The sequence below is a fragment of the Salvelinus fontinalis genome, chromosome 13 (genome assembly GCF_029448725.1).
Source record: "Salvelinus fontinalis isolate EN_2023a chromosome 13, ASM2944872v1, whole genome shotgun sequence".
Taxonomy (NCBI): domain Eukaryota; kingdom Metazoa; phylum Chordata; class Actinopteri; order Salmoniformes; family Salmonidae; genus Salvelinus; species Salvelinus fontinalis.
In genome coordinates this window covers 16,550,944-16,576,276 of record NC_074677.1, presented here as the reverse complement: position 1 = coordinate 16,576,276, position 25,333 = coordinate 16,550,944, and the positions used below count along the sequence as shown (strand labels likewise).

General features: G+C 45.8%; 1 protein-coding gene across 2 annotated transcripts in view; it reads right to left on the bottom strand.

The window, feature by feature from the left end:
• Positions 1-10,536: 10,536 nt before the first annotated feature.
• LOC129868166 (dapper 1-like) overlaps positions 10,537-25,333 on the bottom strand; it is a 35,057-nt gene continuing 20,260 nt past the window's right edge. For both annotated transcript variants that reach the window (XM_055941872.1, XM_055941873.1), the window contains exons 2-4: positions 19,704-19,833; positions 17,162-17,290; positions 10,537-13,026 (exon numbers count right to left, since the gene is read on the bottom strand). In XM_055941872.1, coding sequence (XP_055797847.1) covers positions 11,405-13,026; positions 17,162-17,290; positions 19,704-19,833 — 1,881 coding nt within the window. In that variant the 3' untranslated portion in view covers positions 10,537-11,404. The remainder of the gene's footprint in view (positions 13,027-17,161; positions 17,291-19,703; positions 19,834-25,333) is intronic.

Here is a 25,333-nt window from a genome sequence, read left to right as displayed (position 1 = left end):
CCTATTTGGTGAAAGACCAAGTCTATATTATGGCAAGAAGAGCTCAAATAAGCAAAGAGAAATGACAGTCCATCATTACTTTAAGACATGAAGGTCAGTCAATATGGAACATTTCTAGAATGTTGAAGTTTCTTCAAGTTTCTTCAAGTGCAGTCGCAAAAACCATCAAGCGCTATAATGAAACTGGCTCTCATGAGGACCACCACAGGAAAGCAAGACCCAGAGTTACCTCTGCTGCAGAGGATAAGTTAATTCAGAAATTGCAGCCCAAATAAATACTTCAGAGTTCATATAACAGACACAACTGTTCAGATGAGACTGCGTGAATCAGGCCTTCGTGGTTCAATTACTGCAAAGAAACCTCTACCAAAGGACACCAATAATAAGAGACTTGCTTGGGCCAAGAAACACGATCAATTAACATTAGACCGGTGGAAATCTGTCCTTTGATCTGATGAGTCCAAATGTGAGAGTTTTGGTTATAACAGCCATGTCTCTGTGAGATGCAGAGTAGGTGAATGACCTGATGATCTCCGCATGTGTGGTTCCCACCATGAAGCATGGAGGAGGAGGTGTGATGGTGTGGGGGTGCTTTGCTAGTGACACTGTCAGTGATTTATTTAGAACTCAAGGCACACTTAATCAGCATGGCTACCACAGCATTCTGCAGCGATACACCATCCCATCTGGTTTGCGTTTAGTGGGACTATCATTTGTTTTTCAACAGGACAATGACACAAAACACACCTCCAGGCTGTGTAAGGTCTATTTGACCAAGAAGGAGAGTGATGGAGTGCTGCATCAGATGACCTAGCCTCACAATTACTCAACCTCAACCCAATAAAGATGGTTTGGGATGAGTTGGACCGCAGAGTGAAGGAAAAGCAGCCAACAAGTGCTCAGCATATGTGGAAACTCCTTCAAGACTATTGGAAAATGTCACGGTTGTCGTAAGAACGGGACCAACGCGCAGCGCATGTTGAGCTCCACATATTTATTGCAAAGTGAAACTTAAAGAAAAAACAATAAATCATCAAACGAACGTGACTACGTGGTGCATATGCACAAATACAAAACAATATCCCACAAACACACGTGGAAAAAATAGCTACTTAAATATGATCCCGATGTCGCAGCCGGCCGTGACCGGGAGGTCCGTGGGGCGACGCACAATTGGGCTAGCGTCGTCCGGGTTAGGGAGGGTTTGCCCGGTAGGGATTTCCTTGTCTCATCGCGCTCCAGCGACTCCCGTGGCGGGCTGGGCGCAGTGCGCGCTAACCAAGGGGGCCAGGTGCACGGTGTTTCCTCCGACACATTGGTGCGGCTGGCTTCCGGGTTGGAGGCGCGCTGTGTTAAAGAAGCAGTGCGGCTTGGTTGGGTTGTGCCTCGGAGGACGCATGGCTTTCGACCTTCGTCTCTCCCGAGCCCGTACGGGAGTTGTAGCGATGAGACAAGATAGTAATTACTAGCGATTGGATACCACGAAAATTGGGGAGAAAAGGGGATAAAATAAAAAAATATATATATAATAATAATAATAATAATAATATGATCCCGGATTAGAGACAACGATTACCAGCTGCCTCTAATTGGGAATCATACAAAACACCAACATAGAAAATATAAACTAGTACACAACATAGAAATATTAAACTAGAATACCCCCTAGTCATGCCCTGACCTACTACACCATAGAGAAACAAGGGCTCTCTATGGTCAGGGCATGACAGAAAAGCATTCCTCATGAAGCTGGTTGAGAGAATGCCAAGAGTGTGAAAAGCTGTCATCAAGGTGGCTACTTTGAAGAATCTAAAATCCAAAATATGTTTAGATTTTTTAACACTTTTTTGGTGACTACATGATGTGTGTTATTTCATAGTTTTGTGTTATTTCCTAGTTTTGATGTCTTCACTATTATTCTACAAAGTAGAAAATAGTAAAAAAAAAAAGAAAAACCCTTGAATGAGTTGGTGTGTCCAAACTTTTTACTGGTACTGTATATAAATAATTTCTTCATCATCTTGCTAGATAGCTATCTTGATAAAGCATTTATTGTTGTGTTCATTGTGCTGCACTTACCACCCAATTCCATTTATATTACGTGTGTGACTGTGGCTTACTTAGTAAGCTAACGTTAGCTAGCTAGTGAACTAATGAGCAGGTCAAATCAAATCTAAATGTATTGGTCACATACACATGGTTAGCAGATGTTAATGCGAGTGTAGCGAAATGCTTGTGCTTCTATTTCCGACCGTGAAGTAATATCTAACAAGTAATCAAACAATTTCACAACATCTTCCTTATACACACAAGTGTAAAGGAATGAATAAGAATATGTACATATAAATACATGGATGAGTGATGGCCGAACGGCATAAGCAAGATGCAGTAGATGGTATAGAGTACAGTATATACATATGAGATGAGTAATGTAGGTTATGTAAACATTATATAAAGTGGCATTGTGTAAAGTGACCAGTGAAACATTTATTACATCCAATTTTTTATTTTTAAAGTGGCTAGAGATTTGAGTCAGTATGTTGGCAGCAGCCATTTAATGTTCGTGATGGCTGTTTAACAGTCTGATGGCCTGGAGATAGAAACTGTTTTTCAGTCTCTCGGTCCCAGCTTTGATGCACCTGTACTGACCTTGCCTTCTGGATGATAGGGGGGTGAACAGGCAGTGGCTCGGGTGGTTGATGTCCTTGATGATCTTTTTGGCCTTCCTTTGAAATCGGTGTAGGTGTCCTGGAGGGCAGGTAGTTTGCCCCCGGTGATGCGTTGTGCAGACCTCACTACCCTCTGGAGAGCCTTACGGTTGTGGGCGGAGCAGTCGCCATACCAGGCAGTGATACAGCCCGACAGGATGTTCTTGATTGTGCATCTGTAAAGGAGTGTTTTTGGTGACAAGCCAAATTTCCTTTACCTTCTTCACCACACTGTCTGTGTGGGTGGACCATTTCAGTTTGTCCGTGATGTGTACGCCAAGGAACTTTACAATTCTCCACTACTGTCCCGTCGATGTGGATAGGGGGGGGGGGGGGGGGGGGTGCTCCCTCTGCTGTTTCCTGAAGTCCACAATAATTTCCTTTGTTTTGTTGATGTTGAGTGTGAGGTTATTTTCCTGACACCACACTCCGAGGGCCCTCACCTCCTCCCTGTAGGCCGTCTTGTCGTTGTTGGCAATCAAGCCTACCACTGTAGTGTCATCCGCAAACTTGATGATTGAGTTGGAGGTGTGCATGGCCACGCAGTCATGGGTGAACAGGGAGTACAGGAGAGGGCTGAGAACGCACCCTTGTGGGGCCCCAGTGTTGAGGATCAGCAGGGTGGAGATGTTGTTTCCTACCCTCACCACCTGGGGGCGGCCCGTCAGAAGGTCCAAGACCCAGTTGCACAGGGTGGAGTCGAGACCCAGGGTCTCGAGCTTAATGACGAGTTTTGAGGGTACTATGGTGTTAAATGCTGAGCTGTAATCGATGAACAGCATTCTTACATAGGTATTCCTCTTGTCCAGATGGGTTAGGACAGTGTGCAGTGTGATTGTGATTGCATCGTCTGTGGACCTAATGGGGCTGTAAACAAATTGGAGTGGGTCTAGGGTGTCAGTTAGGGTGGAGGTGATATGGTCCTTGACTAGTCTCTCAAAGCACTTCATGATGAAGGAAGTGAGTGCTACGGGGTGATTGCCGTTTAGCTCAGTTACCTTAGCTTTCTTGGGAACAGGAACAATGGGGGCCCTCTTGAAGCATGTGGGAACAGCAGACTGGGATAGGAATTGATTGAATATGTCCGTAAACACACCAGCCAGCTGGTCTGCGCATGCTCTGAGGACACGGCTAGGGATGCCATCTGGTTCGGGAGCCTTGCAAGGGTTAACACGTTTAAATGTTTTACTCACGTTGGCTGCGGTGAAGGAGAGCACACAAGTTTTGGTAGCGGGCCATGTCAGTGGCACTGCATTGTCCTCAAAGCGAGCAAAGAAGTTGTTTAGTTTGTCTGGGACCAAGCATCGGTGTCCACAACAGGGCTGGTTTTCTTTTTGTAATCCGTGATTGACTGTAGATCCTGCCACATACGTCTCGTGTCTTAGCCGTTGAATTACGACTCTACGTTGTCTCTATACTGACGCTTAGCTTGTTTGATTGCCTTGCGGAGGGAATAGCTACACTGTTTGTATTCAGACATGATTCCAGTCGCCTTGCCATGACTAAAAGCAGTGGTTTGCGCTTTCAGTTTTGCATGAATGCTCCCATCAATCCAAGGTTTCTGGTTGGGGAAGGTTTTAATAGTCACCGTGGGTACAACATCACTGATGCACTTGCTGATAAACTCGCCCACCGAATCAGCGTATACATCAATGTTGTTGTCTGAGGCTATCCGGAGCATATCCCAGTCCACGTGATCGAAGCAATCTTGAAGCGTGGAATCAGATTGGTCGGACCAGCGTTGAACAGACCTGAGCACAAGCGTTTCCTGTTTCAGTTTTTGACTATATGCTGGGAGCAACAAAATGGAGTCGTGGTCAGATTTGCCGAAAGGAGGGCAAGGGAGGGCTTTGTATGCGTCGCGGAAGTTAGAATAGCAACGATCCAGAATTTTGCCAGCCCGGGACGGGCATTCAATGCTGATATAACTCTAACTTGTTTTCAGAATAGCCATGTTAAAATCCCCAGCTACAATAAATGCAGCCTCAGGATATGTGGTTTCCAGAGTCCAATGAAGTTCTTTCAGGGCCGTCGAGGTGTCTGCTTGGGGGGATATACACGGCTGTGATTAAAATCAAAGATAATTATCTCGGTAATGCAGTCGGCATTTGATTGTAAGGAATTGTAGGTCATGTGAACAAAAGGACTTGAGTTCCTGTATGTTGTTATGATCACACCACGACTTGTTAATAATAACGCATACACCACCGCCCTTCTTCTTACCAGAGCGATGTGCCCGTCTACGGAGCCTGACCAGAAGACCGCTCCATCTGCGGCGCCGTTGTTTTGGGTCGCTGGCTGGGATCCGATCCATTGCCCTGGGTGTTGGTCCAAACAGATGATCCGGTTCGGGAAAGTCGCATTCCTGGTAGTAATGTTTGTAAGTTGACGTTGCTCTTATATCCAATAGTTATTCTTGGCTGTATGTAATAAGACTTCAAATTTCCTGGGGTTACAGTGTAAGAAATAATACAGAAAAAAAAATATTGCATAGTTTCCTAAGAACGCGAAGCGAGGTGACCATCTCTGTCGGCGCCACAATATCAAACTGCACATTATCAAACTGAACCTAACAAAAAAATCTTAGCTAGATGTAAAAGCTAGATGCAGCTTTCTTGTTTTAGTTAGAACATTCTGATAAAAAGGGAAAAGTGTCCTATTTTTTTTTTCATTGTTCTCGTCACATCTGTCGGCTCTCCCATGTGGAGGTTTGTGCTCTCAAGTTCTCGGCCACTGACAAGCATTGTGATTCTACAAGTACAAAAGGCTGGTTCGTCGGTACCAGGACAATACACAGGAGGAACATTTTTTGTTCTAGCAAAAGCAGGAACGGCCTCCTACTGTGCTAAGTATCTATCAGCATTCACATTTCTCTGTGTGTCTGTACCATTAAAGACGAAGTTCCTGCGCTGTCCATGAAAGCAAAATCTAGAGTACATCAGTGTGAAATGTGAGATGGACATTGATTGTGGGACTGTGTTCATACACACACACACACACACACACACAACCCTGTGCTGCACCGCTGGCGTGGCGTCACAGCGGCTGTTTTGTGTCCGATGCGGGCCACCAGTGTTTTTGTTCTATGTGCCTGCTGCTTTGGGCTCTGTCCTTCATCAGTCGGTCTGTCTGTCTGACTGCTTGGACTAGAGGGAAGAGGGTTTGGGGGCCAGCTATAGGGCTGGACCCTGGGGGGAGCTGTCTGTCATGGGAGGGGGGTATGAGTTATCCCATAGGTTGGGGTGTCTGTCCACAAAAGATCTTGCCCCCTCCCCATCAAATAAGCCACTTTCACCCAGTCTCCTCCTTCATACCAACCCTCTCCTCTCTCTGTAACATTGCTGGCTGGGCTCCCAGACCGTGGTATGCAGAACTGCTGCCCGACACATAGCTCCTGTGTGTGAGTCCCTCTTTATGTTGGGTTATGGATATGGGAAGGGCAGACATGGATATTGGGGGTTTGAGGGTGTGTGTGTTTGTGTGTGCGTGTGTATATCAAATCAAATCAAGCATTATTTATACAGCACATTTCAGACATGGAATGCAATTCAATGTGCATTACAAGAAAAAACGAAGAAAATAAAAGCTGAAATATTTACTACACAACAAGCATAAGATACAAATCAAAAGAATGACACAAACTGAATAACTAAAAGCACGCTGAGGAAAAGCAAAGCTAAAAATATATGTTTTGAGATCTCTTTTAAATATGTCCACAGAACCACTCAGGTTCTCTGGCAGGCTATTAAAGAGGCTGGGGGCATAATAGGGGCGGCAGAGCGCTGGACTAGTAACAGAAAGGTTGCAAGATCGAATCCCTGAGCTGACAAGGTACAAATCTGTTGTTCTGCCCCTGAACAAGGCAGTTCCTAGGCTGTCATTGAAAATAAGAATTTGTTCTTAAATTACTTGCCTAGTTAAATAAAGGTTAAATAACTAAAGGCTGACTCTCCATGGATAGTTAAAAGGTCAGTACCTGAGGGACCTACTGGGTACATAACTTAAAAGCACAATCATGGATTGATTTAAAAACCTATAGAAGATTCTTAAATAAATCTAAAACTCACAGGCAGCCAGTGCAGAGACCTTAAAACCGTTGTAATGTGTGCTCTCCATCTGGTCTTGGTCAGTACCCTGCAGCATTCTGTATGTTTTACAGTACAGAGACCTTAAAACCGTTGTAATGTGTGCTCTCCATCTGGTCTTGGTCAGTACCCTGCAGCATTTTGTATGTTTTACAGTGCAGAGACCTTAAAACCGTTGTAATGTGTGCTCTCCGTCTGGTCTTGGTCAGTACCCTACAGCATTCTGTATGTTTTACAGTACAGAGACCTTAAAACCGTTGTAATGTGTGCTCTCCGTCTGGTCTTGGTCAGTACCCTACAGCATTCTGTATGTTTTACAGTACAGAGACCTTAAAACCGTTGTAATGTGTGCTCTCCGTCTGGTCTTGGTCAGTACCCTGCAGCATTCTGTATGTTTTACAGTACAGAGACCTTAAAACCGTTGTAATGTGTGCTCTCCGTCTGGTCTTGGTCAGTACCCGTGATGCAGCATTCTGTATGCTTTGCAGTTGACCAATGGCTTTCTTTGGTAGACCAGACAGGAGAGCATTACATTAGTCAAGCCTGCTTGTAATAAAAGCGTTGATGAGTCTCTCTGTATCAGTCTTAGAGAGAAACCCTTAGTAATGTTCCTCCTAAAAAAATATTTTGGTCACATTCCTAATGTTTAGTTCAGATATCACTTTCCTGAGCATGTCTGTGCCAACCAGGGAAAATAAAACCATACTGCATTTGCATGGTAGGCTAGGATACATATCAACAAACTTCTCATCAGGTCTTGCTTGACTGATACCCAGCCTAATGTAGGTTATCTTATCTCTGAAACATGCCGCAGACTCATCACATTTAGATGTAGAGGGAAATTCACATAGGTTTGCGGGGGTAGGATTTATCAGGACATCCATGGTAGAGAAGAACACTCTCTAAGTATTCTGATTTATAGTGATCAAGTTAGAGAAATGAGCCCGTCTGGCATTTCTAATTTCCTTGTGAGTATGTGTGTGAATTTGGAAGGGTGAGGAGAGAGCAGAGAAAGGAGAGACACAGACAGAGTGAAAATGAGAAAAGGAGTGAACGGCTGCTCAGACTGCTGCTGCTTTTTCTCTTGAGAACAGGACAAAGTCATCAAAGTCGGGGCGCAAGGAGATAAAGACAGCAATAAAAACTAGAGAAAAAGAGAAAATAGGTCAATCACTCTGAATCCAACCAAGTGCCAAAAATAAAGCCCCTTTCCTCTCTCTCTCCTCCTTCACTCTACACCATCCCCCGTTCTTTCCTCTCTCTCTCTAACTCTCACTCCCCCCCTCTCCCTCAAATCAAACCCAGATGTGGCGCCGGCCAGGCCTCCATTCAGTTGAGTTTGACTCTCCTTTTTTCCCTTTCTCCCCCCCTCCTTTTCTCTGTTTCTCTTTCTGTGTTTTGGTTTCCTCTTCTGGCCCGGTGCTGGCTGACTGGCCACCTCTCTTGTATCACTGCTTCTCAGGAAATACCCCAGGTTCCTAGCCCTGAAGGCAGCATGCTTCTCTAACCAAATCCAGATGGAGGGAGGGAGAGAGGTATAGGGAGGGAGGGTGAGAAAGAGAGGGGGTGGTGGGCGGGGAAATGCCTGAGAGCGAGACAGTGAACGAGTGAAGAGAGAGGGAGGCTACAGAGAGTTCTTTCTTTTGCCCTCTTTCTCCCTCTTTCTCTCCTCCCTCTCTATTTTCCAGCAGGACTGATTAGGGTAAGGGGCTCACTAGTTTCAGCTAGTTTCTCTCAACCGCCCATCTTCTTTTCTAGAGCCTTCCTCTCCTCTCCTGCACTCTCTTTTCTATTCCTGTTGCAGCAGGACGGATGACTGACACAGCTGGAACAGTGTCATAATGCCCAACCCATATCCCAGAAATCCATGTCCTCTTCTCTTCCCCCAGCCTCACACACTCCCTGTTCATTTACTCAATAGTGCTGTGTTCTACAGCTGCACTAACACATGCATTTGTGTGTGTTTATCAGAATGTGGCAATGGAAGGAAAGGTCGTAGGGCAAGAGCCTTTTTGAAGTGTGTAACTGTGTGTGTAAGAATGGATGTCTGTCAAAGTTTTGTCATAGGAGTTCTCAACATCTTACATGATGAAGCTTTCCTGCCCTTCTTTCCCACTCGGTTTATGTGTATGTGTCTGCGCGTGTGTATGCATGTGTATATGCATGTGTGTGCATGTGTTTGCCTATGGCAGTGCCTGTGAATGTGTATGCCAGTGCCTGAATATGTGTCTGTGTGTGTGCCAGTGCCTGTTTGTTTGCTCAAGCATGTGTGTGTGTGTTTGCATGTGTGTGTGTGTACATGTGTGTGTATGTGTGTGTGTGTACATGTGTGTGTGTGTGTTTGCATGTGTGTGTGTGTGTGTACATGTATGTGTGTGTGTGTATGTGTGTGTGTTTGTAGGAAGTTGCTCCGCTACATCTGGGGCTAATGATCTTGTTCTCCAGGGGAAGAAACTGATTAAGTGTTTATGTGAATTCCTGTCTTCTGGCTTGCAACCTGCAGCCATGTTGGTGACACGCCAGACTAGACCTGCATGACAACAACAACAAAAACAAGATACCATCTCTACCCAGAAATCAGCCCCTCCCCTGCTTTCACCACTGCTCTCCCTCTGCTTTTCCATGTCCATCTACCCCGCTTTCCCTCCTTCCACCCTCTGTCACCTAACCCCCCCCCTACCCCTCCCCAACTCCCTCTTTTCTTTCAATTAACACCTACATCACCTGCAGCACCAGGCTTTTCACTGTTAAAAGGGTGTGTGTGTTTCCCTGCCTGTGTGTGTTCCACCACCTACCTCAGTGAAAGGTTATTAGCGCGGTTGGCTCCACTGGTACCACCCAGCACAGCAGATACTGGTTATGTCCCAAATGGCACCATATTCCCTATATAGTGCACTACTTTTGACAAGGGCCCATAGGGCTCTGGTAAAAAGTAGAACACTATGTAGTGAATAGGGAGCCATTTGGGACTCCCACGCTGTAGTTTACATTTTATCTCCATGAGATAGAGCAACTGGACTGGCTACAGTGTCAGATATGCCACATGTGGTCTGAGTTGTCAGAAGGAAAATGTGTATCATGTTTCTCTCTTAAAATGAATCATGTTATCGGTACCTCTATTGCAAGGTTGTCTTTCATCACGTCATAGCTTTATCCTTGCTCTGAAATGGACGTCCAGCTTGGGTTGCTTTTTCTCCCCTAGCATCCGCTCTCCTCAACTCCCTCTCAAAATGCATTGGAAGAGAAGGTCCAAGTTTCCTCACCTCAGATCTTTTCCTCTAATACAATTTGAGAAGGAGGCGAGGAAAGAGTAAGCAAGGAATTGAAGAAAGCATATTTTAGAAAGAGCCCATCCATGGACGTGTCTGAAAACATTTCTAGCTGACAAATCCTTGCATCCTCCGTCCTTGTTTCCACCAGTCCTCTAATCCCTCTCAAAGTGCATTGGAACAGAGTACCCAAGATCCTGCCCTTGGGCCTCCTCCTCCTCCAAAGAGCTTTGAGAGGAAGGTGAGGAATTGAGTAAACAGGAACAGCAAGGATTTGACAGCCAGTAATGTTTTCAGACACAGCCCATGCATGGTCTTTTGCGCGGTAAACCTGGGTGTGAATCAGGATGGAACACTAACAACACTAATTATGCATCACAGCTTGAGAGCTTTAAAGAGCTAGAGAGGCAAACACACCCACAGTCACTCACTTTCACTCTCTCTCCGTCCAATGAAACACACATTGACAGCCGGTGGTGGAGAGACAAGACCTCTGTGGTCCCCTTAAGGTTCCATGGTCCCAGCTCATTTTATTTACAGACTACATTCATAAATACAGGAGTGGGTAAATCACACCACACAGGTGGTCATGTGCAGAGGAGGGCAGCGTTCCAGGCTACATTGCATACTCCTGCCAGATATGACAACGCCAGATTTCACAGCTAGATAGGTGTTTAACGTATCAGCTAACCACATTATATGATTTAGCAGTCTGATACCCAACTGTGTTATGCAGTTAATAACATGGCATGTATCCATTGGTTGATACAATGTCTGCAATGTAGCGTGCCTGGAACGCAACCTAGACTACAGACACGTTGATGCTGAGTCACAGGTCACATGACGGGACATATCATGCTCACAGTACTCTCTGTCAGGGGGAGGGAAAGGGGGATGATAGGGGGATAAGGCCTTTTTTGGGGGGGGGGTTCTTTGGCTCTGGGTCCCAGTCTTATGTTTACTTTAGCCACCCAAGTGACCACTAGCCCCAACTCAAGCCCCATAGCATATCATCTCGTCTCAGACCCCGTCTGGCTGGGCTCAGGCCATAGCCGAAAGCTTCACAGATCTGGGATCATAGTTTAGAGCTCAGGCTCAGCTCTGTTTACTTGTTCAGGAGGGTTTATGGCAGATCTGATACCTGTGAAGGATGCATTGAAAGCCAAAGAGTCTATGTATGTATGTACAGTTAGGCAGTGCAGTGAGTTAAATTTGCTGTCTTCTGTACTTGCTGCTCTTCAAAACAGACAGCGCTTCTCCTCAAAGGAAACCAGGTGCATATAGAGAGAGACACTAAATTGTCTTAACCCCCAACTGCTAAGCACGGGTCCTGTGCGGCACTCTAAACGGTGGTCATGACTTTGAGGGAGCCCGTGCGGAAGCGCAGAATCTTCTTCTTGAGCGCGTGGGAGGCCTTGATCTTGACGAAGGCTTTGGGCTGCAGGGGGGCCCCAGCTGGAGCGGTGGCCGTCGGAGGGGAGGAGAGCTGAGGGGGGAGCTGCTGGGGCCACACCAGACCCCCACTCTCGTCTGAGTCACTTGACAGTGAGCTGGAGGCCGGCGAGTCTTCACTCAGGCTCGACTCGGACTCGCCCTGCCCCGGGTGGGGGTAGCGCTCCTCGGGCCGACACAGGGCTGCGAGCTCTCGGTCCAGATACTCCAGATGGGGGTGATGATGCGGGTGTGGGTTGATGTAGGCATAAGGTGGGGGAGGCGGCCGGGGTTTGCGGGTGCGCCTGGAGCCCTGGTCAGCTGGGGGCGGCTGTGGGGGCTGCTCAGCTTCATCCTGGCTGAGCTCAAGGGTGGAGCGCCAGCGGCGGTAGCCTGTGCTGCCCGGCTGGGGCCTCTTCCCCTTGGACTGGCTTCCGCGGCCGCTCCCCGACCCTGATCCTCCCCCGTCTCTCTCCACCGTGTTGTACTTGCGTTCAGGGACGCCCCGTTGCCCATTGAGGCTGTTCTCAGACTGGGACCTGCAGGCTCGTCTTCCAGGCTTCTTGGAGCCTACTGGCCGCTCCCGCTCTCTCTCCCTCTCCCTTTCCCTCTCCCTTTCCTCGCTAAAGCGACACCTCTTGGGGGCGGCTTTAGACTTGGCTTGCTGCAGCTGCTGTGGGGCAGGCTGCTGTTGGGAACCCCTCTCTGGAGAATAGGCGCCCCGACTGGGTTTGGGTCCTCCAGGGGCCCCCCTGTGGGAGTGGGAGTGTGCGGAGGCCCTGGCGGTGGGGGCCCGGAGGGGTTGGGCGGGGATGTACTGGGCGTTGACCAGCTGCTCGTCAGGCGAGGGAGGCGAACGGGGCGGGGGAGGGGCCGGGTAGCCGTGGTGGAAGGGATGGGGTGAGTCGGGCTCGTGGCTGCTGGGGTCCTGGGATGGAGGTATGCTGCAGGGGGAGTCCAGGGAGGCAGAGCGGGTGTTGGCCAAGGGTTGTCTGGGCCTTGGTTGGGGGTAGTGAGAGTGAGGGTGGTGATGGTGGAGAGGGGAGTCATCAGGGAGCAAGGCAATGCATGCGTACGGCTCCTGGTCCAGAATGTGACAAGCCCAGGAAGCAGGGGGACCCTCGGAGGGAGGGGGACCAGCGGCTTGGTGGTGGTGGGGGTGGTGCTCAGGGTTGGAGGCAGCGGCTGGTGGAGGCTGGGGCTCCTTGCGGCAGAGGCTGCTCTGGCGGGCCACGGTGATGGCGGTGCGGGGCTTGCCGGGCCGAGGGGGCAGGGCGCGCCGCTGGATCAGGCTCAGGATATATGTCTCAACACGCTGGGCCTGACGGTAGTCCTCCTCTGTGGGCTCCCCCTCCACACCCAGCCCTCCTCCTGGCCCCGAGCTGTGGTCCCAGGCCCAGACCTCGTCTTCCCCCTCGCCGGCCCCCTCGGCGATGCCTTCCAGGGAGGGATAGGGGGCAGAGAAGGAGCGGGGGACTGTGGGGCGGGACCCGGATTCTGGCTGTCCTTCCCGATTGGCCACGAAGAATTCCCCTGGAAAACAGAACAAAAAAACGGTTATAATCAGACAAAGCAGAGGACAACCCCACAGACATGTGAACCCACAGACATGTGAACCCACAGACATGTGAACCCACAGACATAGGCTAATGATGCGTCTACAGTGAGATTTTGTCATTCAGATCAACTTTATTATCCCACCAGGGGAAAATTTATTTGGTCATTTGCTTAAAAAGACATACAAAAAGATGTACATAAAACATGAAAACACAGAAACTACACAAAATAATTAATTGAAAGTGCTATAGCTACACATTTAAAGTGCAAGTGCAATATGCCATATACTTGAGGGACCAACACACTATTTATTACAGCCTAATGGATGTTGGAGTGTGTCAGGACACCAAATGGGGGAACCACGCTCCCACTCATCTCAAACCAACAGTTTTTGTTAATTTGGTCTTTGCCTAAGAGAGTGGTTCCCTCATTTTGTGCCCTGACCCCTGACCCACCTAACCCTCAAAAATGTTCTTGTAATCCTGCAGGTAAACAAATGTTTCTATCCGAAACTGAGACTTTACCTTTATCCCAGATGAAATTAGACCACTGCTCAAATGGGCTATGGCGCTTCTGAAGAAATGCCATCTCTAGTCACTAGCCTGCAGTAGCACTTACAGTATTGTGAGGCATTGCTGACAAACTATCCTTGAAAAGGAGCACGTTATGGGAAATAGGTATACAAACCCACTCAGGTGAATGAGCAAACATACACCAGGCACCACGGATGTACTTCTAGCTGTACGTACAATACACAGCTGCAGAAACAGCAGACGCTGTTTATTGTGACCAGGCGGTTACAGACACAACACAGGCTCTGTTCCAAAAGGCACCCTATTCCCTACATAGTGCACTACTTTTGACCAGGGTCCTGCACTATATAAGGAACATGGTGCCATTTGGGGCGTAGACAGTGTTCTGTTGAATCCTTCAGATAGAATGAGCAGCTGAGGTAACAAGAGGTTGACCACCAGGGCTCTACTCTACTGTACATCAAACTGAAGTCTGGCTTGTGTCCCACCCTATTCCCTTTTGAGTGCACTACTTTTGACAAGGGCCCATAGGGTTCTGGTCAAAAGCAGTGCACTATAAAGGGAATAGGGTGCCATTTGGGACACAAATTCTGTTTTCCCTAAACTAGTCTGCTGCATCCCATAGGGACGCATTCCTTTTTGGAACGTCAGCTTAGCACAGCCATGGCCAGACTGGGTAAGATGCACTCTAACAGTGTCTATGTACAGTATGTGTGTGTTTTAGAGAGTCTATGTATGTATGGGTGTGTGAGTGTTAACGTTTGAGAGTCTCTCTGCATGTGTGTTTGTGAGAGAGAGAGAGAAGAGAGAGAGAGAGAGAGTCTGTAAGTGTGTGTATGTGGACGTGTGCTTGTGTGTGTCTCTAACATGGTACAGTGGGTCTTTTTCTCTCTCCGACTGAGTCTGTACAGAGCAGCCTTGTCTTAATCCCATGACTATAATCTAGGCCCATGCATAATCACCCCAGGACAGTCCACTGATGCAGTTACACATCACAACATGAACAACCAGTCTCTCCTTTCACCCCTCCACCAGCACACCCAGTACTCTAATTTATCTATGTCACTGGGCACACACCAGGGGTTGCCAAACTTTTTCACTCAGGCCCCCCTTCCAGCATTGAGGAACTGTTCCCAAGTATGCATACTAGAGAGATGTGGTCATATACAAATGTAAGCAAGGTTTGAAATGATTATATTTTAGTCAAATATTATCTGTTTCCAACTTTTCCGGTCAATTTGCTAATTATTTGTAATTATATTCTGGCCCCCCAACCATCTGCTCAAGATAAAATGGACCCTCGGCTGAATCTAGTTGATGATCCCTGCTCTAAGGTATGCAATTACTGGTACGACAAGAGGAAAACTGATGATGTAGTACCCAATGGGGAAATTTCACCTTATGAATTCTACTATTCCCACTTTCAAGAGTAAGTTGAAAGCCGGACTGGGTTCCTTTTTTGGGGGGGGAGGGGACCCCCGCGCCCCAGCTGCCGACCCGTCACGCCCCTCCTAGGGTGCATGCCCCACAGTTTGGGAAGCACTGCCTTGTACAACACACTGCATGTGTCCACAATGGCACCCTATTCCCTATTTAGTGCACTATGTAGGAAATAGGGTGCCATGTGGGATGCAGACATCTCATAAGGGGTCTAATGCCAAGATATGTCCACATCCCATGCCTGGTTTCTTGAACAACCAGGTTAGTGTCATAGAAGATCCAGTACCTGGCTAAATAAAGGTATACATTGATTGTGTGGATCAACCCCAAATTAATGGAATATGCACAGCAAATCTGAAAATTACATGGTGCTTATCTTTTTTCATTCATTTTAGATAGTGACATAGCTGGATCTACAAAACAGATGGCCTGGGACATGGATCTATCTCAACAAAATACCACTTTTTTGTAGTGTAGTGTCCAGAAAATAAAAGCACAATATATATACAAATGAAACATGTTTATTTTAAAGAGCACATCTTCCTAATCTAATAGCTGGAAGCCCTTTACGGCAGGGAACTCAAAAGATAATCCATTAGTATATTTCCTTCACCTTAATGCAATTGGAAAGAAATTAGTTTGTGCTTGTTATTAGTCATTATGGTTGGGGCTATTTGGGAGCGATGGCTGAGTCTCCAGTCACCCAAGTTATAGACTGTTTCCTCTACTACCGCACGGCAAGCGGTACCGGAGCGCCAAGTCTAGGACCAAAAGGCTCTTCAACAGCTTCTACCCCCAAGCCACAAGACTGCTGAACAATTAATCAAATGGCCACCGGACAATTTACATTGACCCCCTCCTCCCTTTTGTACACTGCTGCTACTCGCTGTTTGCTTGTTACCTATGCTTAGCCACTTCGCCCCCACCTACATGTACAGATTACCTCAACTAGCCGGTACCTCCCTCAACTAGCCGGTACCCCCCGCACACTGACTCCGTACCGGTGCCCCCTGTATATAGCCCCGTTATTCTGATTTTGTTACTTTTTATTATTACTTTTTATTTTAGTCTACTTGGTAAATATTTTCTTCTTCTTGAACTGCACTGTTGATTAAGGGCTTGTAAGTAAGCATTTCACATTAAAGTCTACACTTGTATTTGGCGCATGTGACAAATAAAATGTGATTTGATTTGATGGTGTCTGGCTCTAATGAGCTTCTGTTAACGGCTGCTCTGTGGGGGACTTAGTGCATCACTATTGGCATCTTGCACTGTCTATGTGGACTAATATACAGTACATTTAGTAGGCACGTAGTCTGACCTGGTAACAAACACATACCCATAAGTATAAATGGGTATTGCTCTATATTGGATAAATGCATTTCCTGAGCAACCGTAGGATCTTAATTTGAGCCAGTTTGAGCAGTAAAATAATCCTGCAGCAACAGGAAATGTGAATTATTATGTGGATTATAATTAATGGAAATTTTTGTAGGGGTTGATACAATTTTCGTAAGGGAAAATCAAGTCGGACATATTGAAGTAAAATGACAAACTTCAGACACACAGAAATGACATGCACACACACACACAGAAATGACATGCACACACACACAGAAATGACATGCGCACACACACACACAGAAATGACATGCGCACACACACAGAAATGACATGCACACACACACAGAAATGACATGCGCACACACACACACAGAAATGACATGCACACACACACAGAAATGACATGCACACACACACAGAAATGACATGCACACACACACAGAAATGACATGCGCACACACACACACAGAAATGACATGCGCACACACACAGAAATGACATGCACACACACACAGAAATGACATGCACACACACACAGAAATGACATGCGCACACACACACACAGAAATTGGATACAAGAAGGTAATAATGACGTCAATGGTTCACATAAGTGTGTGTGTAGGCAACACTGACTGTACTGCATTTGTATGACTTGTGTGTGTGTGTGTGTGTGTGTGTGTGTGTGTGTGTGTGTGTGTGTGTGTGTGTGTGTGTGTGTGTGTGTGTGTGTGTGTGTGTGTGTGTGTGTGTGTGTGCGAACGTGTGAGAATGTACAACTGTGTGTGGTCACTCACCGGCTGATTTGGGCCGGTCGTTGGCATAGTCCATGCGGATGGCTCGGGTAGCGCTGGAGGAGAGCTCTCCAAACCCAGATGAATCAGAGAGACCCAGAGGAGAAAGGACCTCACTCAGCTCATAGAAACCTGCAAACACATGTACTGTATTCCATTAACCATTTAGCAGACGCTTTTATCCTAAGAGACTTACAACAGTGAGTGCATACATTTTCATATTGGCCCTAGCAAGAATCGATTTTATCCACTGTTAGTTAGAGCCTGTAAGTAAGCATTTTACGGTAAGGTTGTTGCTGTTGTATTCGGCGCACGTGACAAATAAACTTTGATTTGATTTGAGTTGGTTAAGGGCTTGTAAGTAAGCATTTCACGGTAAGGTCTACCTACACCTGTTGTTTTTTGCGCATTTGACAAATACAATTTGATTTGATTTGATGCTCTTACCAACTGAGCCACACAGGACCAATACCATTCAAGTCTCAGCCAAATGACCATTGGGAGTACTGGTATGCAAGTGCAACAGTCTGTGTTTCCTGTGGATGGTTGTTTCTACAGTCATTGGGTAAGCATACACTGTCTTGCTTACTTGTCTTATGAACCGGAACACTAAGTGATTTGAATAGAAAGAGACTGCCATGTTAACCTGTGTGACTCTGTCAGCCGTAGACGGGTGGGTCCCATTATATTATATTGGCTCTCACTCTAGATTTCACTGTAATCTCTTTAGTGTAGTAGTGAGCTTTTCCTTTTTCATTTGTTATGGTCTTTCTCTGCATGCCACCAAGAGTCATTTTAGGTCTGTGCATTTTTTTAAGGGTATGTTACTGTGAAATAATAAAAGTATAGTAAGCAAGTAAGTACATTTGGGTCCCGAAAATAACTACAGAAGAGTATCCACTCTTAAAAGACTTACACAGCATCTCTTTCATTTGACTGTAGCTGAGGAACATTCAGTTATGAAGAGAGGACTGGTAGCACAGCATTACTAGCCTAGCTTGGAATGTAGGAGAGTCTAGTGTTTTTCCAGTTCATTTTGTCTTTTTCTAAGGGTGTTGTGTTGTTTTTCACGTTGAAAGCGAATGACATGTTAGTCATTTAGCCATTCCTGAAGGCATTTGATGCCTCTCAAGGTTTCATTTTCTTAACCTGTGAAGGTCTCTATAAGCGTTTTTTCAACATGCCGCCCTCAATCTCCAAATAGCCAGCCGTCTGTGTATATTTTGAGGTAAATGGCACAACATTAGCCATGGATTTAAAACTCCTGCCATCTTCGGGGAGCCGAAAGTACATTTTCATTGGACGGCTCACAACTCTCCAAGCCAAGTAGTTTTCAACTCCTAGCAAAAATGCTCCTCTGAAAATGGAATGCATTTATCAATTTAACGTGGGCTTTGGAAACATTTCCTGCACTGATTCATAAAACACATGACCTACGCAGCCCTCGACAAATCCCTCTATATCACATATGACTTTGGCTCTCTCTGCAAAAAGACTAGTGTGAAATATACAGTACAATACAGTAAGAATGAGGTGAGATAGGGGTGAGATAGCTATTCACATGTAGGATCTTTATTTGAGCCAGTTTGCTACAGAAGGAAAATAATACTGCAGCAACAGGAAATATTAATGATTATGTGGATTATAATTCATAGACATTTTTGTAGGGGTTGATACATTTTTCGTTAGGGCAAATTAAGTCTGAAATTTCATGGCGGAAATTACAAACTTTGAAGCATTTTTGAAACTCAAATACACTACAAGTTTGCATTTTGTTTTGTCCAGGAAAATTTTCTGCAACAAAAGAGTGATCAAATTAAGATCCTACATCTGTACGCAGCAGTAATGGGCCTACTGTGGGGTAAGTTAACCATTCTAAAATGGCGCCGACGCGTCTGCCTGCAATTGTTCCTGCCAGGCTACCAAACCACCTCATATAATGATGTCAGCCTCTGAGCCAAGGAGAGAAACTAAATGGGCCTCGGTGACGACTCTCTCTGATGGAGCTACAGCATAAAGGCCTGGAACTAGAGCAGGCTCAAGCCCTTGACTTGAGTCCAGAGTTGAGTCACGGTTCCCTAGGATGATGAGGTCTAAAAATATTTGAAACTATATTTTGTCATTTAGAACGCTAGCTGCTAGCACAGTGGCCATCTTGCATGTTGACTTATGCAAGGGAGAAAGGCTTTATGACAGCAAAATCACAACTGGTCGAGTCAGTCGAGTCACGAGTCATGAAAATTGTGACTTGAGTCCGAGATTCAGGTAGTACAACACTGCTTTCTTCAACACCAAACAGTCATACTAAAGACTATAGCTACGCTGTGTTTAGTAGAAATATGATAGATTGAACCAATGGCTTAAGGGTAAGGTTGCAAAATTCTGGTAACTCCCCTCCCCCAAAACATTTTCTCCAGAAATCCCAGATGGAGGATTCCCATATTTACTACTTATTGCCAGCTGATTCCAGGAATCTTCCAATCGGAATATCTGGAAAACCTGGGAATTTTGCAACCCTGCCTACTTAAGGGTCCAATTTGTGCACCTGATCTGGGCCAACTGTCCATCAGCTCAGTAGAGGCCTCCACCGCATTATCCTCTGTATCCATTCTCAGCTCCCCAACCTGCTGCTCCAGAGATGCCATCAGACCACATGGAGTACACTGTAGACTTCTCTGGAACACAATGAGAGACATAGAATCAGGGTTAAAGACCGTATTTGGATGTTCTACACACACACACACACACACACACATACACACACGCACACACACACACGCACACACACACACGCACACACAGCCAGATCTCAAATGGCTAGTGAAGGATAGGAACAGCATCGGCTTTGGAGGAGGTTAAAGCTGTCAAAACAACAGCCCTCAGCGGACGTGAAGAACCGAATATATTACAGACAGAAGGAGAGAGAGAAAGAAAGAAAAAAGAAAGAGAGAGACAAAGAGCGAGAGAGAGAAAGGGGGAGATAAAAGGGTGACAGAGTGAGCGATGGAAAATAAGAGACAACGGTGGCACCGTAATTGGGGAGGATGAGCTTATAGTAATGTCTGGAATGGAATAAACAGAACGGTATTGAACAAATTATACACATGGTGTCCATGTGTTTGATACCATTCCATTTACTCCATTGCAGCCATTATTATGAGACATTCTCCCCTCAGCAGCCTCCTGTGCTATAGAGGTGTACAGAGTTACACACACACACTCTGCTGGTTTATAACATCGGGCGTGGTTCGACTAGCTGAGAAGGCAGAAAAGCCTGCTGGTCATGTGGTAGAGAAGGTTCCATATTTACAGTAATTCAGAGGAGAGAGGAGGACTGGGAATAACGCTGAGACGTCTGTGTGTGTGGGCACACAAGCTGACACTGACAAAGCACACCTGCACACACACAAATTGTACAATTCGAATGAAAACTCACACACACTGTAAACCCACAAACTGATTGAAAAACGCAAACATATTTTGACTCCCCCACCCCAAAAAATGACACACACACACACACACACACACACACACACACACACACACACACACACACACACACACACACACACACACACACACACACACACACACACACACGCTGGGGGAGCCTGCTGTGAAACTGAAGTTAAACATCTGATGAAAGGAGGGGGGGGGGGGGGGGTTCCACAGTGTAGCTAAGAACAAACTAACTCCCTAACAACCCATAGCCTTACTCAATGGCCTCCCTGTGTAAATCAGGGCTTCTCACCCAGTAAAAAATACCATATAAAGGCAGGGAAGCTGTGGGTTAAAAACACAGACATGCTGACCTGTCCATGAATACATGGTGAACTTACTGGAAAGAGGGGGAAGGAGAAAGGGGGGAAGATGGGAAGAGTTGGGGAGAGAGAGAGAGACAGAGAGAGAGAGAGAGAGAGAGGAGAAAGAGAGAGATAACGGGGAGAGAAAAGGATAAGATTTCTGTCTTACTCAACCATCCTTGTTTTATGTTTGCTTTGACAATGTAAGCAGTGGTGTAAAGTACTTCAGTAAAATACTTTAACGTACTACTTAAGTCGTTTTTTGGGGTATCTGTACTTTACTATTAATTTTTTTGACAAATTTTACTTCCCTACATTCCCGAGTGGTGCAGCGGTGTAAGGCACTGCATCTCAGTGCTAGAGGCGTCACTACAGACCGAGGTTCAATTCCAGGCTGTATAACAAACGGCCGTGATTGGAACTCCCGAGTGGCGCACAATTGTCCCAGTGTCGTCTGGTTTAGGGTTTGGCCGGGGTAGGCCGTCATGTAAATAAGAATTTGTTCTTAACTGACATGCCTAGTTAAATAAAGATTAAATAAATAAACATTCTTTAAGAAAATATTGTATTTTTTACTCCATACATTTTCCTTGACAACCAAAAGTACTAGTTACATTTTGAATGCTTAGCAGGACAGGAAATGGTCCAATTCACACACTTATTAAGAGAACATCCCTGGTCATCCCTACTGCCTCTGATCTGGTGGACTAACTAAACACACAGGCTTCGTTTGTAAATAATGTCTGAGTGTTGGAGCAATATAAGGAATTTGAAATGGCTTATACTTTTGATACTTAAGTATATTTTAAACCAAATACTTTTAGACTTTTACTCAAGTACTATTTTACATGCGTGACTTTCACTTTTACTTGAGTCATTTTCTATTAAAGTATCTTTACTTTTATGAAAATTGAGTACTTTTACCACCACTGAATGTAAGCACTCTTACTTTCCATATCAATACGTAAAAAAAAAATGTAATTGAAAGAAAGAGAGGGAGAGAGAGAGATCAAGACAGCATGAAAGAGGGAGAAAATGAGGGAGGAACAGCGTACACAATCACCACTAGTCCCTGCACACCATGCATCTTGTCATCACGAATGAGTCTTTTTCCGTTCAGTCTGAGTGTCAATCACCCTGACAAAACGCTAGCTCGAAAAACAGAAACTCTCTTTCTATAGCCCTAGTGGCCTCTCCCTTCCCCCTTCCAGGGTTCCATAGTTGAGCGACCCGTCGGACAGGGAGCAGGCCCATCACTCAGGCCAGGGGCAGGGTCAGTCCAACACCCTCAGGGAAGAGGGGGGGGGTGTAAACATACCACCCTGGGCTGTCAGTCTCTCACCCCCCCCCTCTACCCCCCCATCTCTCTCTCTAGTAAGACTGAGTCAGGCTTTGTGCTCTCAGGAACTTTAACTGCTGAGGTGGAGGGAGTGAGAAGAGGGAGGGTAAAGATGTTAGAGAGGGGGATGAATACATTCACTAATTTGAGGGTTATCAGGGTAGTAGTACGACAGGTAGTGCTGGTCTGGAACAAAAGCCTGCTAGGATTGGGGGACTAAAGTTTGGTGACCCTTCCCTACGGTGATTTCTCCATGCCTCCTGAATGGACTGGAATGGAAGTGGAGTTGACTGGTGTACTTGGAGTGGTAATCACATAATAAAGAAGATATAGGGCCAGAGCCTTTGTAGTTTGACCTCTATAGGGTTAACAGCGATTTGATCTCAGGGATTATACACACAGTGGCTGTGAGGTGTGTGTGTGTGTGTGTGCGCGTGTGTGTGTGTGCAGAGGAAACGTGCCCATTGAGCCGGTGTTGTCTCACTTGAGTGGCTCCTAAACCCACACACAGGTCCTTTCATCCAGCGCATGCATGACATTAGCCCAGTTCATTTGCACACACGTAGACACACACAAGCTATAGAATAAGCCCAAGCCATGCTCACCCTGTGCATGTCTAAAGCTTGTTACATAATGGCACAACAAGAGGATGACTTCTTCATTCATTTGATTATGCTAGTCTGGTAAGGTTCAAGGCCACGTGTCATGTTGGCATCAATGTTAGTAAAGACATGATACAAGAGTTGAGTTTACAAAGAAAACAAGCGGATACAAGAGGGCAGCTCGACCAAGAGCACAAACCCTTCACTAATTTCCAATGTTGTTGAAGTAAAGTTTGGATGTAACGCAGTTAATCTTAAATGTATCCCATGTTTTTGTATGCCGCACAGTATATATAAGCAAACACTGTATAACTCCAAACCACTAAAACATATTAAACAGAAATTGCCTTGAGTTACACCGTTAACTGCAGTAAAGCATTACTCCAAGTCCCTCCCTCCCCTACATTTCATCTCCCTAAGTGATTATTTTCTCTCTAAATGATTCAAGCCATTTTTAAAAAGTCATTAAATATGACTTAAACTCCTGACTCATTTATGAGCTGCTCTGAAGTTACTTCCCATGACACTGCAGTGATTATTCACCCTAACGCCGACACTGAAACGGCTCTCAAAGAACTACAGCGGACTTTGTGCAAACTGGAAACCGCATATCTTGAGGCTGCATTTATTGTAGCTGAGGACTTTAATAAAGCAATTCTGAGGAAAGTGCTACCAAAGTTAACACATCGGCTGCGCTACTCGCTCATCGAGAACTCTTGACCATTGTTATTCCCCCTTCCAGCACGGCTACAAAACCCTCCCACGCACTCCCTTCGGCATATCAGATCAAGGCTCAGGTAGCTTAGCGGTTAAGAGCGTTGGTTCGAAATCTGCCATTCTGCCCTTGAGCAAAGAAGTTAACCCCCAACAACACCTGCACCCCGGGCTCCGATGACGTGGACATCAATGAAGGCAGCCCCCGCACCTCTCTGATTCAGAGGGGTTGGGTTAAATGTGGAAGACACATTTCTGTTGAATGCATTCAGTTGTACAACTGACTAGGTATCCCCTTTCCCCTTTCCCCTGTCCCTTTCCCCATTCTCCTCCTCCCATCCTATAGGCAGAAACTTAAACAGGAAGTTCCTGTGGTAAGGACTGTTCAATGTTGGTCTGACCAATCAGAATCTATGCTTCAAGTTTTGATCATGTGGACTGGGATATGTTCCGGGTTGCCTCTGAGAATAACATTGACGTATACACTGACTCAGTTCATCAGGAAGTGCATAGAGGATGTTGTTCCTACTGTGATGATTAGAACTTACCCAAACCAAAAACGTGGATAGATGACAGCATTCGAGCAAAACTGAAAGCGCAAAACCACGGCATTTAACCACAGCAAGGTGACTGGGAACATGGACGAGTACAAATAGTCCAGCTATGCCTTTAGGCGTGTTAACCCTCGCAAGGCTGCAGGCACAGATGGCATCCCTTGCCGGGTCCTCAGAGCATGTGCAGACCAACTGGCTGGAGTTTATGAACATATTCAATCTCTCCCTATCCCAGTCTGTTGCCCCCACTTGCTTCAAGATGTCCACCATTGTTCCTGTACCCAAGAAAGCAAACGTAACTGAACTAAATGACTATGGCCCTGTAATACTCACTTCTGTCATCATGAAGTTCTTTGAGAGGCTAGTTAAGGATCATATAACCTACACCTTACTAGACCCACTACAATTTTCATACTGCCCCAACAGATCCACGGATGACGCAATTCCCATCGCATTGCCCTATCCCATCTGGACAAGAGGAATCTCTCTCTCTCATTGAATGTGCTAGACAAAGAAAGCAGCTAGGTTGCTCTAGCTGAGCCAATGAGTGAGGGTGTAAATGCCTGGTTACCAGTCTGTTTCAAGTGGGCATGACAATTCCATAGGTTGTTGGCAAGAGAGCAGAAACAGACTGTCACCCAGGCTAGCACAACCATACCTGATTCAGCTAACCATGGTGTTGATGAGAAGTACATTAGCTTAGTAGGGTATCCTCATAGTGCTGGATTAGAACAAAAAGCCTGCACTCTTCAGGGCCATGGTTGGCGACCACTGCCATAGAGGCATTTCCTGACTACGAATAGAAAACTAGTTGACCCCATAATACATTACTGACATTGAGTGAAAGGACATAAGATACGATGTCATTGGAAGCCAACACCAACAATGTTCTCACCGTGGTTCAGTTGATAAAGGTACATTCTATTAGGTAAGCATATAGCAAATATGATATGGATTTATTCAATGTGTATTTTAAATTGGATTTTAACAGCTATATGTTTCCCTATTCTAATACCATACCACTATATATATATATATATATATCAATTGAGAGTCATTGATACCATGAAAACATTACTTGCTTCAAAAAATTATCTAAAAAAAAAAAATGGAAAAGTGGTGCATGCATATGTATTCATCCCTTTGCTATGAGGTCCCAAAAT